Raw genomic sequence first — 15842 nt, forward strand, 5'->3', positions numbered from 1 at the left:
GGACTCATTTACTTTTGATAATTTCTTTAAAGACCCCCTACCTTCCTGAAAATCTGTGGCAAAATTTTCAAAATGCCCCTATATTTCGGAGATGCATCTCTGAAATCACTATTTTCTGATAAAAAGTTGATTTTGGAAGTACACTTCCGAAAACACAAAAAAAAAGGTGTTTTCGGAGATGTATTTCCGAAAACACCAAAAAAGGTATTTTTTCCGAAATCAACTTTTTATCAGAAAATAGTGATTTCATATCCGAAATATTCTAATTTTTGGTCTTGGAATGTTTCGGATATGCATTTCCGAAAAAATTCAATAATTATTAAAAAAATAAAATCAAGTTGAATCAATACAATTAATAGTATAATTAATTATATTAATTAAAATATATTATTAAATATATATCATTATAATCAAGATATAATAATAATAATAATAATAATAATATTAACCTAATAAATATTTAAACATTTTATTTTTATATAAAAAATTAATAATAATAATAATAATAAAGATATTTATTCTCAGTTTTTTATCATACATAAAAAAATTATTTTATAAACTAATTTTCAAAAACAATTTTATAGTTATGAAAAATCATTTTATAAACAAAATTTCTTAAACTATTTTAAAGTTAAAAATTATTTTACTAACTTATATAAATTAAAAATATTCTAATTTCATAAGTAAATTTTGAATTATATAAAATTAAATATATAATTTATTTATTTATTAAATAAAATTAAGATAAAATTTTCTTTTAATTTTTTTAAACTAAATGAAAATTGATTTTTTATCATAATTAATTATTAAAATAATTTTTATAATTTTTATTTTATTATTTTGAAAAACTATGTAATTTAATATTTATATTAAAATATGAATAAATAGTAAATAATTTTATCCTTATTTGATCTCTGTTATTTTAAAATTTTGTTGAATAATTATTAATGTATTTATTTTTATATAATCATAATTATTGTGTATTAGTTATAGTATTAGTAACTATTAATATGAAATTTATTTTTTAATTTTAATTGAAATTAGAATAGAAATATCAACCGTATAATTATCATTATCATTATTATTATTTATAACTTATAAATTATATCAATTTTATAATATATGAATTAATCAATATTCTAAAAAATTTAATTTTTGGAATATTTTCGGATATGCATATCCGAAAAAACCTCTGACCATTTTTTGGGGTTATTTTGGATATGCATTTCTGAATTAATCAAAATCTCAATTTTTTTGCTGTTTCGGAGATGCATCTCCGAAATAACCAAAATTCCAATTTTTTTCGGAGATGCATCTCTGAATTCTAGAAAAATCTGGAAAAAAATTACTTCAGAAATTCATTTTCGAAATAGAGATATTTTTTAGTTTTAGCTGGAAGTTGTCCATCTGTAAAGAAAATCTCTTACTCTTAAACATTTATGCCCCTTATATTTTGAGAATGTTAAATATTACCCTAGCGCTTTAAATTTTCCTCTAGTTATTTTCTATCAATAGGTGTTACAGATGATGATTGACTCACTTTCTATCATTCCTAATCGTACCTAAAATATAGTATAGCTGCTTAAATAATAATAAAAAAATTATTTGAAAAAACTACTAAATTTACTAACTCAAATTATGTTAAAATAAATTAGATATTAATCAATTATTCAAAAACTGATTACATATTAATTAAAAATTAAATTTAATAGGATGCAAATTCTCCTTGATGGAATGCAACAAAGATTAATATGTTTTATGGCTAACAGTTTATATGGTCTAGAATCTATTTTTCAAAGAAACAAGAACAAATGCATCAAAGATAGTCTCTTAAATCAATTATCCACTAACGTCATGAATGACCTCTTTCAGCAATCCACATTTTTATAACTACAAAATCCGATAACTTATTATTGTTTTTAAATCCCTACTCTTCTGCTTTGACAAAACACTTAATGTGCCCCAAATTTAAATGGAAAATATTATAATTAAATTTTAAATTAAAAATTAAAAATTAAAAATTAAAAATTAAAAATTATGATTAACTACATATGAAAAAGAGCATAGAAATTAAATCCATTGATGGTAATATGTTTTGGTTGAAAAAAAACAGAAAGCTTACTCTATTCAAGAATATGAAATCTAACAAAAGAAACGATAATAACAACCATATTAGTCTTGAACGAAGCATACATATAACTCAACACAAGCCTATGGGCATAAAAAATTAATCAAAACTCTTAGCAATCTTCACTTCATTATTCTTCCGTTTTCGAAACCGCAGTTGAATTCTTCAGCTCTTTACCTTTTTCAATTTCTTGTGACTCGTTATCGTTGAGTAAAAGGTGCAACTTGCCGTTAACTCTAAATGACCAAATGTCAAGTTTTTGATGCTCTTTAAAATTATTTTTCAACAAAACAGGTGTCCAACCAGGATGAAGATTATAAATACTAGTACTCGTCATGTCCCACTTCTTCAAAGACAGTGAGAACTCGTTAAAACAAGGATCTAGCACAGTCACTTTTAAACCAAACGGTTTTCCTTCTTGATCCCTTGTTTTCAAGGATGTTTTTTCTATTTCTGTGAGAAAATCAGACTTGATTTGTGAAATTGGCATTGAAAGACGATTGTTGTTAGGGTTGAGATCAGTTTTATACAATTCCTTGCACATGATATATTTAATATCACTACCATTCAACACTTTGATCATGTTATTAACATGATTAGGCAATTCTGGTGGCGGTGATAGCACAGTTTCTTTCTTGCGAATTATTGGTTTTCTCTTAATTGTGGACTTTGATTTCACTCTTCTTCCTCCATCAGACATGATATCTTCGTTACTTGAACGACACCTTTTTTTGTCATTGACTTCTACTCTTTTCACTCTACTTTGTGAAATAAGAAGGAGATTTGCTTCTTGACACACAATGTGATTGATTTTCTCTATTTGTGCTAACTCATCTTCGGTATAAAATTGTGGAGACTCTTGAGATAACACTCTATTCAAAGAAAAATGAGATAGTGGATCAAATTTCTTTTCCATTGTTTTCAACTTTTGCATATATGCATTGATCTTCTCAATAGCCATAGCTTTCTTTTGCATCATAATTTCTGGATTTTGTAACTCTGCAGTGTTCTTCTTCATGGACATTGGTTTCTTTTCTTGTTCCGTAATGTGTTGATAAATATTGTGATTTTAAGTGTTGATCAACTGTGTATTTATAATGATTATGAAGATCTAAAATTAAAAACTGAATCATATAATATCTTATCATATATCGCAATTTAAAAAAGATTTGATCCAAAAATCTCGATAATCCGTTACAATGAATTTATTTTGTTCTATTGAGCTATTTTTTTAATTTTAAATAACTATCGTTAGAAAATTTCTGTTACAATGATATATTTCAATTCTCCTTTATAATAGGCTAAATTTTGTTACAAAATAATAAAAAAAAATTAATCTTAAATCTGAATTAATTCTCCTTTATTCTAATGACTCAATTCAACATTTTATAAAGTAATGAAACAAAATCAACCTAAAATTTATATTTAAATTTTTTCAACCAATACGTGTGACATAATTTTAATACTGAATTTTTTGAACACTTAGTTTATTTTGAAATACAAGTAAAATTTTCTACTAAATATTTATCTCTTTTACTTTCCATTCCGTTTTTGTACTTTTTATTCCGCTAAATTTTATCAAACTCCTAAATAAAAATAATAGGAGTTAATTATATCAACTTTGTATATAAATTGTTTTAAATTAATAATTTTTTGTTACAATAATTAAAATAATTATTTATTATTATGTTTATATATTTATAACATTTGATTATTTATTATTATTATTATTATTATTATTATTTAAAAACTGAATTTCTATTTATAATTATTTTCAGTTTACATTTATATTTATATTTATTCTCAATTTATTGTCATTACAACTATATGAGTCATATATATATATATATATATATATATATATATATATATATATATATATATATATATATATATATATATATATATATATATATATATATATATATATATATATATATATTAAATGAATTTAGCAGACAACCATCACTATTCTTAATTTTAACAAATTCCCTCTACATTTTTCGAGTCATCCTCAATCAAATGAGATACTTAAAAACATCCATATTTAAATTTAAACCGATTTAAATAAAAAGTTGAAAATTGTAAAATTTTTAATAGTTTTATTTGGATTCTCTTTTATAAAAATCATTTAGATCAAGTCAAATTTTGTACTGATTTTCAAAATTGATCTAAACCGAACCGCATAAATATTGTACTCGTAAAACTACATCAGTGATAACTTTACCATCAAAGAGCAATAATGTCTCAGTTAGATGCTCTATGAATTGTATATCTCTTTCTCTTTGTGATCATCGCCTTATGTAGTAATTCTTACTAGGGCGGCGAATGGGCATATGTCCGCCCCGTTTACAAAAAAATGTGTGTGTGTGTGTATGTGTGTGTGTGTGTGGGGGGGGGGGGGGGGGGGGGTAGAGATGTCAACGAGGAAGGGAATGCTCGGAGGATGCTTCCCTGCTCCCCGCCCCACTCTCAATTTATTCTCCATCTCCAATCTCTGCCACAGGAGAATATTTCCCCCCATCTCCACAGATCCCTATGGAGATTAATGGAGATCGAATCTTAAGAAAATTTCTATACTTTTTGATCAAAATTATGACATTAGTATTTCGTTAATACCATATATTCAAAGAGTAATTACCATAATCACAATGAACAAAGAGAGTGACTGTTTTGATGATGAAGAGAACAAAAAGGATGATGAATGGAGGAGACAAAGATAATGGAGACAAGAAAATGAGGAGACGGTGTGTACATTTTATGTATTGGATGCACTTTCTAGAGTTAGGTACTTGGGTAGTGAGACAATACATTATACAATAACACATAAAAATAAAATAGTACACTAATGACTCTTGATTTTCTAATACATTAATATTTTTATGTAAACTTTTTTAATTATATTATTATATAATATACAAAATATAAAAGTTAAATAATATGGTGGGAGTCGGGGAATCCACGGGGCGGAGGGTACTTTCCCAATCCCCGCCTCAAAGTGTCATCGGGAGAATTTTTTCCTCCATCCCCGTCCGCGCGGGAAAAATATCTCCAACTTTGGTGCTCCAAACAGATAATCTCCACATGAATCTCCATTAACAGATGCAAATTGAAATCCCTAGTGGAGGCATAATTATATTATATTTAATTTCATTTATACCCTACTTATAAACATAGTATCTACCTAGATATAAATAAAAATACCGACTTACAGATGGATTTCTTATACAAACACAAGTATATATTTAAAATTAGCATGTATCAAAATGGCTACAAAATCATAGCCAGAAATATAATATCTGATATGTTTCATCCTTGTCATGCCTCAATTTTGTTCAAATTAATTTATTATTGAGCTAACTAGCTTTATTCTATTTTGTTCGAAATAAAATTTTAGTTTTGCAGACAGACCTGTAGAAGCAATTTTCAATCACGCGTGAAATTAGCGGGAGGAATTTTTTTTAGTTTGGACTTGCACCGAACAGTTTTACTAAACCACGACACACTTAGGTCATTTTGGTGTACTCATTTAATTTTTCCAGATTTGCGCGCATTCGCATTTTATACAATCGTAGCCTTTTTATCCGAGTATTTTTAATTGTAATTTTGATCTGAACCGGTCTATTATAGAAATTTATTGCACGTAATTTAACTCGGTGGATTTATTTTATTTTTCGGCCATGCGCGCACTCACATTTTATTTGCTTCGGTTCATTTTGGTTCTTTTTTTTTATTTGAAAAAATAAAAACAAAAATATTATTTTGTGTTAGTTTATTTATCCTTTTAATTTTGGTTTAGATTGACAAAGCAATAATTAAATTAATAAGGGCAAATGGGTCATTTGAGTGTACACCAAAAACGCTAAAGGTGAGTATTTAAGGAATTATGGAAATTAAGATGCAGACAACCAATAGACTCAGCCTCTAAATTCATTCTACCAATCAAAATCAGTTTAAAAAAAATAGAAAAGAAAGAAAAATAAAAAAGGCAAAAAGGGAAGAGAAAAGAAGATATTTTCTTCTTCATCGTGACTACGCTCACACTGAAACCAATATGCATCTCTTCCTTTCCACATCATTTCTGACATCCTTCCACTGGAAGCAACCTTCCTTTCTTTTGTACCCCAAATTTTGACTCTGCGATCCCACCTCAATTTGAGAATAGTATGATCATAATTATCATCATCGTCATCATCATTGTTCATATGTCATTTACTAATCGAAAATATACAAAAAAAGATTTGTGTTTTGCTTGTTGCTTATTTCCCAAGGTAGGTGACTGATCAAGGAGACTCAGGCAAATTAGGGTGTTGATGCCCACAAAGGAGCTTAAACATTTTCATATGCTCAAGTGATTCCCCTCATCAAAATCCAAGTCCAAGAGTGGTTCAATTCAAGAATAACAACTTCCAATTTCATCTGGTGCACAAATTAGGGCTTTTGACCTAATTCATCTGGGGAGTTGACTTTTAATCCTTACATGGTTCCATATCTCAAAACATGATTCAAGAATCTCCAATGCCTAATTATAATCCACTCATGTCATTCATTTGATTGGAAGAGCTTGATTCAATTGGTATTTACAAGAATACAATTCATTTGGAAAAAGTCAACTGTCCAAGACTACCTTTGACTTTTGAGAAATTTGGTCAACCATGGACTTTTGAAGATCAAAATCATGAACATATGGTTATTAAATTCATTTGATTAAAGAAAATCAAGAAAATCAATCATGAATCAAAAAGTCAACAAAAGTCAAAATTGAAAAACTTAGAATTTTCTAAGTGTTTTATGCATATAAGGCACCAATTTGGAACATCAAGATCCAAGAGGAATTTGGAAAAACTTCCAACATGAAAGTTGTAGATCTTGTTCAAAGCTACAACTTTGTAACAATAACTTTTTCCCAAAAAATGCATCATTTGAGAGTTATGGGCTCATGAAGATCTGTCCAACACTGGGCAAATTTTTCAAGGTTAAAAACCTAGTTTTCTTCCAACTTCATGACAACTTTTCACTAAGATCCAAACTGATTTTAAAGAAACTTCCAAAAAGTGAATTGCACTCCTTGATTCAAGCTTTCCATAGAGACCATTAGCACAAAATTCCAATGCTTGAGTTGAGAGAATCGGATTTGGGAAGATGGCACCATGACCCTTGAAACCAAGTCATGAACATGAAAGTTAAGGTGCAAGATTATCCAAATCTGCAAGATCAAAGAATTACATGTCCTCTAACTTGTTCAAGCCACCATAATCAGAAGATTACACTCTTTTGAGCTATAATCCAAGTGTTTCAAGCATTATCCAATTGTTCATTCCATTTTTAGCAAAAAGTGGTGACTTCCATTTTGAAAAAGAAGCTTTAATCACAAACATAAGTACCATTGAGCCACTACATTGTTGCTTCTGATCCAAAAGCATTTTAAACTCAGCAAGCAACCTCTTATGATGCAGAAAAGGCTCTCCCAAGCATGCTTAAAGTTGGTACTTCACCATGGGAACCATAACTTTCATGTTCCTTCACCAAGAATCAAAGTGGGATAACTTGAACATGTGATCACCAAACCTGATTCCTTCACCCACAAACCCGAATTTTGGCCTATAAATAGAGGGTTTTTCCTCTTGCAACAGACACACCTTAATTTTCAAACTCACCCTCTCATCCAAAAATCTCAAAATTGGTCATTTGCATAAACTGGATCATTTTGAATTCTAAGCGTGTTCAGTGTCAAACAAGCATTCAAACATCATCCATACACTTCATAGAAGCTATAGCAACCCTCACATTGCATCTGTAACCACAGTTTCACTACCCTCCATTTTTACTTTCACCATTTGCACATCGAGTCGAGTTGAGCTACACAAGCTATCTTAGACTCTTTTGAGCATTCAAACACATAATATACCACCTATAGAAGCTTTCCAAACACTATTTTCACATCTGTAATCACAGAATCAACATCCACCATATGCATTTGGCTCAGTTGCAGTTGAGGTCGGGGAAGAAGTTTTAGGAGGTCTCAATCCATTCTAAGCACATTAATACATTCCTTGAGGGTTAGGGAAGCTATCTGGATCATTAAACCAGATCTGTTATACATTGTTTACTAACCCATATGCATGAGATATTATCCATCCATCATCACATCATATTCATTCACACATGCAATGATCTTGAGGTATGATATCCTTTTGTCCATCACCATTTATATTTGAGTCTTATACATTGATCTCTTTGTTATACTCACTTTTTTACATTTATGATACACATGTTATCACACACATCACTTGAGGTATTCATGATTGATTGCTTAAGTTGTTGCTAAATATTCAAAGGGATGGGAATGGTATTGACTACAAATTGTCAAGGTACTCAATCTCTCTTCCAAACTCTTTTACTTTATGCTTAGTATTGTTAAAGCTTTGCACCCCAGTTATTTTAAAATGGTTTTGTATTATCAAAGCTCAACCCTTTTAAACTCAACCCTTGGTTTTGTATTGTTAAAGCTCAACCAACTTCTTTTAAAACCAAACCTTGCCTTGTATTGTTAAAGCTTGGCATATTTTATAAAAACTTGTTAAGTATTGTTAAAGCTTAACATTTTAAAAAACCCGTTGAGTATTGTTAAAGCACAACACCCAAAAAGAATTTTGCCACTTGGCCTTTTATTTTCCTTTTAAGAGGAACTACAAAAGCTCTGACTTCCTTATTGCACTTAAGGGGTATGTAGGCCTAAGATGCTATATCTTATCGAGCTCACTTTTAAAATCTTCTTTTCCCATCCTCCCACTCTATTTAAACAAACAAAAAAACAAAGGCATTTTATGACAATAATAAATAATAAAAAGGTTCCTACGGAGTACCGTAGATGTGAGGGATGCTTAAAACCTTCCCCTTGCATAAAAAAACCCCCGTACCCAAATCTCTGATAAGTTTATTAGTTTTGATTTTAAAAACATCTATGGATTTTATTTTGCTCTTTCTCCCATTTCCTTTGGAAACAATAAAGCGCGGTGGCGACTCTGTTTAAAATATGAGTTAAGTCAATCAATGGCTTTAGTCTCACAAATTTCCCCGCTACACTTTCCACCTCCAAACCCACCAGTGAGCTCCCTCTAACGTCTTATTCCACCACCCATTTTTACTTTGCTTCAACTCAACCATGCCACCTCCTTCAGATCACCAACTATCGTTACCTCACCTTCCTTGTTCATAAAATTTCGATCCCTACTACCTCACTCTTCATCCGCCTCTCAACAACATCATCATCACCACCACAAATCCCCTTCACCTCCCTCTCACCATACTCTCATAAACAGTTCCAACAAACAACCTTCTTATTTCGACCGAAACTCTTTCACATTCACCACAACCAACCTTTACCATTCACTTCTGATCTCCAACACTTAATAAATGAACCCCTACCGTGAAACCATCGACTTCAACTCCAACCTCACTGATCCACAAACCTGCAACCGTGAAACACATCACCATCAATATTTGGTTCCAAATTGCACAACATACTCCCTCCTCCGCCTACTCTATTCCGTTTCAGATCCACCATTCCCTCACATGTCTTCTCTGTATTTCCCACAACATACACAATTTCATAGCATCCTGATCAAGGTTTTAAAAAACGGTTGCAGTCGCGACGCGATTTCGTTGTGATCGGGTCGGTACAGGTGTGGTGGTGCTGATTGCGGTCGTCGCGATATGAATTAACCATAATTTCTTCTTGAATATAAAAATGGTGATAATGGTATCAGTATTGGCATCTTCCAAAACCGTTTTGTCGCAGCCGTTTTCGCGATCACGAACCATTTTTTAAAACCTGATCCTGATTTTGTTTTCATCAATTGTTCATCAGGTTTTTTGCAGGTCCAATAAGTTTGGTTCATTTTCTATTCAAAAAGTTGGTTGATTCTGCATATTTGGTTCCAGATTTCAGGACTAGCTTTCGGTTTCGCCTAAGTTGCATTTCACTTCTGGGATTCTGATTAAGTCGAGTATTTATGTGTTTCTGTATTTGTTTAATTTCTTCGGACATTGTTGGACTCTTGTTTGTAATTATGTAATGTTGTTGTAATAATATAAACATTTGTTCGTGGTTGTGCTGGTTTATTTTTACTTCTGACATGTCAAAACTGGACTGAGCTTTGAAAACGTGTTAGCAACATCGTACGTTTACTTGCGACGCGTTAAGCCTTTATGTGACAATTCGTGTGTGATGCTATTTCTTATGTTAACTTAATATTGCGAATCTTGTATACTTTTTAATTCGATTAGGATGAGCGCATTTTGGCGTTAGCAACTTACTGGTTTCTATGTATTTACGTGTGGCATTTTGCATTTCGTTGTTGTTGCGTTGCATTATATCTTTTCTTTACGTTTCACACGATCTGTTGCGTTACCCTGTGTTTATTCCTGCACGTTAACTCAATTCGCTCAATTCGCGTTACCTTTCATTATGTTATGCCTTTCGTTATGCCTTTTTGTTATGTTATGCCTTTCTTTATGCTATGATTTTTGTTGTGTTAACTCCTTTCGCATCATTACGTTATCAATTGAGAAGGAAAGAATAACATCACGCTAACACTCTTTCATAAAACTAACTAAATAGGTCTTATTGAGTACAATAGATGTGAGGGGTGCTAATACCTTGCCCTTGCATAATCGACTCTCGAACCCTAATTTGGTTAAGACAATCATTTTTTATTATTCTAAGGGCTCAAATGATATTTTCCCTAAACTTCGGTGGCGACTTGGTTGTATTTTTATTGTTTCTTACATTAGGGAATTTTTCACGCTGCGACAGAAGCGGGTCCACCCTATTTTAGTTTGTGTTTGTGATGATTTTTAGCGTGTTTATTTATTTCCTTTTATGCTTCTTTATCTTTATGTGCTTTCATTAGTGTATATTCAACTATTGTATAATCATGTATGGTATGGTTAGAACTTTTTGGTTATTGGCACATTGTGAGGAAATGTTATATACTTGAGTTCGAGAAAAACCTAAGCTTAAGATGGTGGTTGTGTAGTGTTGGTCTTCGAGGCGTAGGACTCGCTTGGTTGTCACAAAGATCCCACCTAGAGTAGATCCTCTTGAAGGTATTATTGTATAATGAGTAGTCATTATGGCGGTAATATTTTCAAATAGGGTTCGTGAATCTTGGGACCTTTCGTCTAGAACCTTGAACTTGTTGTTAGGAGTCAATGGTTGTGTAGTATTGACCTTCAAGATGTAAGACTTGTTGGGCATTATTTCAATCCCCAAAAATAAGGAGTTAAGGAGTTAATACCTAGTCAACCCCTTTGAGCCTAGAAGTTGGTGTTTCTTTCTGTATGAAAAACCTCTTTAATATTAACCAGGGGCAGGGTAGTTGTTTGGTTAATTTGACTGTGCTGTCAAATTTCAAGGGAAAGCATCCCATTTGAGTTTCAATTGCATCCTCTCTTTGCAGACATCATATAGTGTCGAAGAAGTAGTAGAATCTTACAGAGGTTGTTACTCTCGAACCATCAAAACATGGAAGTCACATCCCTTTCAACAAAAAATAAATCAAACAAACAAATGTCATACAAGTTGTTCCAAAAATAAAAAAATCATTTAACTATTATTTTATTGAGTCAATTTCCATTAGTTTTCTAACTATTATTTTTATTATTAATTCTTAATTAATTGAGTCAGCAGTCAAGTTCAAGGGTCCAAGTCCGCAAACCTTAAATTCACGCCTAACCCAATCGTTTCAGATCAAAGTGCTAAAAATAAATTGAATCAAAATTACACAAATTGAAATCAAATATTTGCATTAAGTTTCATTGAGACAAATATTATACAGAAAGCCCCAAAAACTTTTTAACCTAATTGAATCAGATTACATCACTAACAAAGTCACACCCAATCTTTCCTAACTTAACAAATCAAACATTAATCTTTAAAACTAATTCTAACAGTATAAATAAAAAACCTAATGAACAGAAAAAAAGGGACTACAAATTTGACTCAAAAGAAATCCTAAAGTTGTTGCTCTTCACATCGAAGAACAACAACAACTAAACCCTAAAAAGCTCCAACCCTTTTCATCATCCTTGCATTAATCCAGTAGTACCTCACAAAAAAAAAAGAAGAGAGAATAAGACAAAGAAGAAGTAGGGAAAAAACATAAAGGAGAAAATAAGTAGAAAGGGACAAAGTTTTTACCTTTGCACATTTACCTTTGCTCATCGGGGGAAATCCTGCTCCCGTAGGTTGGTCCTTATATACTTTTCTTTTGTGTTCCTATTTTTATTTATATGTTTGGGCTTTGTTGCTTACATGTTGTTATACCCCAAAATTTGCCCGCATCTTTTTTCAAGAAAACTTCAATCTAAAAATTAAGAGTTTCATATAATCTTGGATTTTCATATCCTGATTTATGAATACTTAGTTTTTAGAATTTTTTATACAGTATTTTGGCTCGCTGTTGGATTTATTCTTACGCAAACGCCAACTACTGTTTATTACTTCACACACGCTATTTATTTGATATTTATTTACAGATAAATAGTACTGACACAATTGGTACAGAGATAAATCTTTTGCAGGCGCAGAGTCCGGGATTCAGACTGTACTGGTAACAAGTAAATTATTACTAATTTTTTTGTTTCTCACTAACTTTTGTACTATATTCCATTATTTTCAAAATCTCTTTTCAAATCTCTTTTTCAAAAATCAAATCTTAACTTTATTCTACACATCTCTCTTTTTCCAACACTATCATACACTTTCTTTCAAATCTTTCTTCCACTCAAATTTTCCTTTTGTACGGAATCACTTCATTCCCCAACGTCTCTATCCTTCTTTTCATTCTATAAATACCTCTCATCTTTTCCATAAAATCTCACATCAAATTCTAACTCATCTTTCAAATTTCTACTTCATATTCATTCTCTCTTCCTCCCCGGCAAAATGGCGAAGCGGATGGAAACGTGTTTTCTTATGGTCATTACCATTGCTACGGTGATCATGTCCTTCTTCTGTCTGCATAGTCCTGAAAAATATGGACCTACGATGGTTACACTCCCGATCATCTATTTTCTGTTGGTCATAGCATGGGTTATTAATCGTCATTCTTAAAGTTTGCCGTATCTCTTATTTTCTTAAATGCACCGTTTACTCGTCGTACCGTTCATTATAGTATGTAATGTTTGTACTGTCAGTATTAAATGTTGTACTATTTGTCATACTGTTGCTTAATTATTCAGATAATATTTTGTGTGTTTACTGCCAGTTAAATATTTATTTTTCTGTGCATTAAATGATTTTCAGGGTTATCGGTAATATTGCTCGCGTACAGTAAATATTAGTTATTTATTATGTCTGTGTTTTTAACAAGTCATGTAAATAAACTTTCATCTTTCACATAAAACAAAAACAACAAAAAGAAAATTAACTTTGACTGTTGATTTTTCACTCTAACTGCTACATTAATACCTGAACAGTCAGTTGACAGTCAAACCACTGACAGTGCAATTCTCCGTGTTTTGTGCCATCAATCAAATCAAACTTTTGCATTTAAAAATTCCAAGGTTTTTGTTCTAGAAGTCTTCTGAATATCACATGATTAGCAGAGACTCAGCACTGCACAAAAATCAGGTACGCTTAACTGTCTCCTACACAAACAGTCCCTAATTAGGGTTTATTGTTTTTTTCAGGAGAAACAAGTTTTTGAGACCTCAAACGGATTTCATGGACCTCCATATATCTCAAAGTACCACCATACAAATTTTCAAACTTCAATTCACTCAGACGCACAGTCAGCAGCTCAAATAGTCAACAGACGACCCGTTTGACCAAAACAGTCAACAGACAGTCAAAAATGAAATTTTTTGTCAACATCCATATTTTGTCAAAGGATTCATCATTTGATCATTGGATGATCATAATTCATCAAGGAAAGATCAAAAATCAACAAAACCCTAAGTTTCAAAATTAGGGTTTTCTCCTAAAAAGTCAACTGAACTTTGACTGGTCATAACTCTCTCATCCTTCATCCAAAAAATTCAAACCAAAGCTTATTTTGAAGGAAATTCAATTATCTTTCAAATGCAATTGGTCCCATGGCCATTTGATTCACCATTTGAAAAATATGAATCATGACATTACAGGTCATTTTCAAAGTCAACAAAAAGACACTTTTTTCAAAAGGACACACAAGGAGCATCAAAAATCATTTTGACATGAGACCAATGACATTGGTTAGAGGACTCTTTGAGGTTTCCAAAAAGTGCAAGATCTCCTTCATATGACAAAAATTGAGGGATTTACACCTTGTTGAAATTGGCTAAATTTTGGGAAAATGCATGAAACCAACATTGATCAAAAATGTATTTTTTCCAAATGGGGCCAAGTTTTCATAGTTCAAACATGTTTAACATGATATAATGGGCCTCCCACGACCAAGACAAAGCCCACATCATTTTTATTCATTTTTGGTTTAATTTTATCCCATTTAAAATTAAATTGAAAATGGAAAATGGAAGGATAATGCATAGCTTAATTTCTAAGCATGACTCATCAAGGAATCAATCAAAAACTCTGCCCCAAGCCAAGTACAGCAGAAGGAGAGTGGAAAGTCAAGCCATGGTAGCTTAAATGCAAAGCCACATGTGTTGAAAAAGTTAAGAATTCAACAAAAGCACTTAATGCTTTCTAGCTTAGTTCTTAAGCACTTCAATGCTTATATAAGAGCTATAACACTTCAGTAGAAAGGGAGACAAGTTCAGAACCTAAGCATAGCTTGTAACATACTTGTATCAACTTGTTTTTTTTCAAGGAAATTTAAAATTCGAATTTTACATTCTAGCTTGTTTCAATTCAAACCAAACACTTAAACACAATCCTCAAGTATCATTGAACATAACCAGATCAGTTGCAAGCCTTGGAACATCCAGATACGACCACAAGACCTCACGGTTTGCTCGAAATAAAACTCACCAAAACCTCATAATACATGCATATTTAACAAGATGTAGACTCATATTTAAGTTTAGTTTGAGGTCCCAATCATTTCTGGAAACTTAATTGAAGTTTGAACACCTATACGAGGAACCACCATTTTAGGGTTCTTACTTTCAAATTTAGGGCTTTACAATTCATGCAAAATTACAAGCTCTAAATAGTACCATTAAACTCGCGTGAACAAGACGAACTAAATGATGGCATCGCGCCAAATTTATATTGTTGTTTGCTTGTATTCGCTATTTCCAACAGGTGTAAAAGGTTAGAGTTTTTACACCACCTGCAAATGAAAGGTGTAAAAGCCCCATCCTGAGGAAGAAGATGATGCGTGGCGTCCTCTGATTGGCTGGAGGGCGCGCGCGTGTTTTTAAACTAACCTTGGATTCAGTGTTTTGCAGGTACGTCACGTGGTATGGTCCCTCATGCTGGTGACCATCAGATCCGTCCACTCATCAATCCAACGCATCAGAATGAATCCCCATACCATGGACTTTATTTAATTACCACATCTGATTATCATCTTTATATTTTCTATTTTATTTTAATTTCTTCATAAAATTAATTAAAAATAGTTTTAAATATCCAAAAAATACACAAAAAATATTTTTAGGCTTCTAAAATAATATTTTATTTTCTGATATAAAAAATATTTTATTTTTCTTCATAATTTAAATATTTTGTATAATTAATTAGATAATATGCATATATTTA

General features: G+C 31.4%; 1 protein-coding gene across 1 annotated transcript; it reads right to left on the reverse strand.

Moving 5' to 3' along the window:
* Window positions 1–2258: 2258 nt before the first annotated feature.
* LOC131656226 (putative B3 domain-containing protein At2g27410) lies at window positions 2259–3152 on the reverse strand. The gene has a single exon (XM_058925988.1). The coding sequence runs from the start codon at window positions 3150–3152 to the stop codon at window positions 2259–2261; it is 894 nt and encodes a 297-aa protein (XP_058781971.1).
* Window positions 3153–15842: the final 12690 nt, after the last annotated feature.

This window comes from Vicia villosa, linkage group LG1 (genome assembly GCF_029867415.1).
Source record: "Vicia villosa cultivar HV-30 ecotype Madison, WI linkage group LG1, Vvil1.0, whole genome shotgun sequence".
NCBI classification, from domain to species: domain Eukaryota; kingdom Viridiplantae; phylum Streptophyta; class Magnoliopsida; order Fabales; family Fabaceae; genus Vicia; species Vicia villosa.

What these genes read in the sequence shown, in the direction of transcription:
- LOC131656226 (XM_058925988.1), bottom strand. Translation starts at nt 3,152, where the DNA reads ATGTCCATGAAGAAGAACACTGCAGAGTTACAAAATCCAGAAATTATG.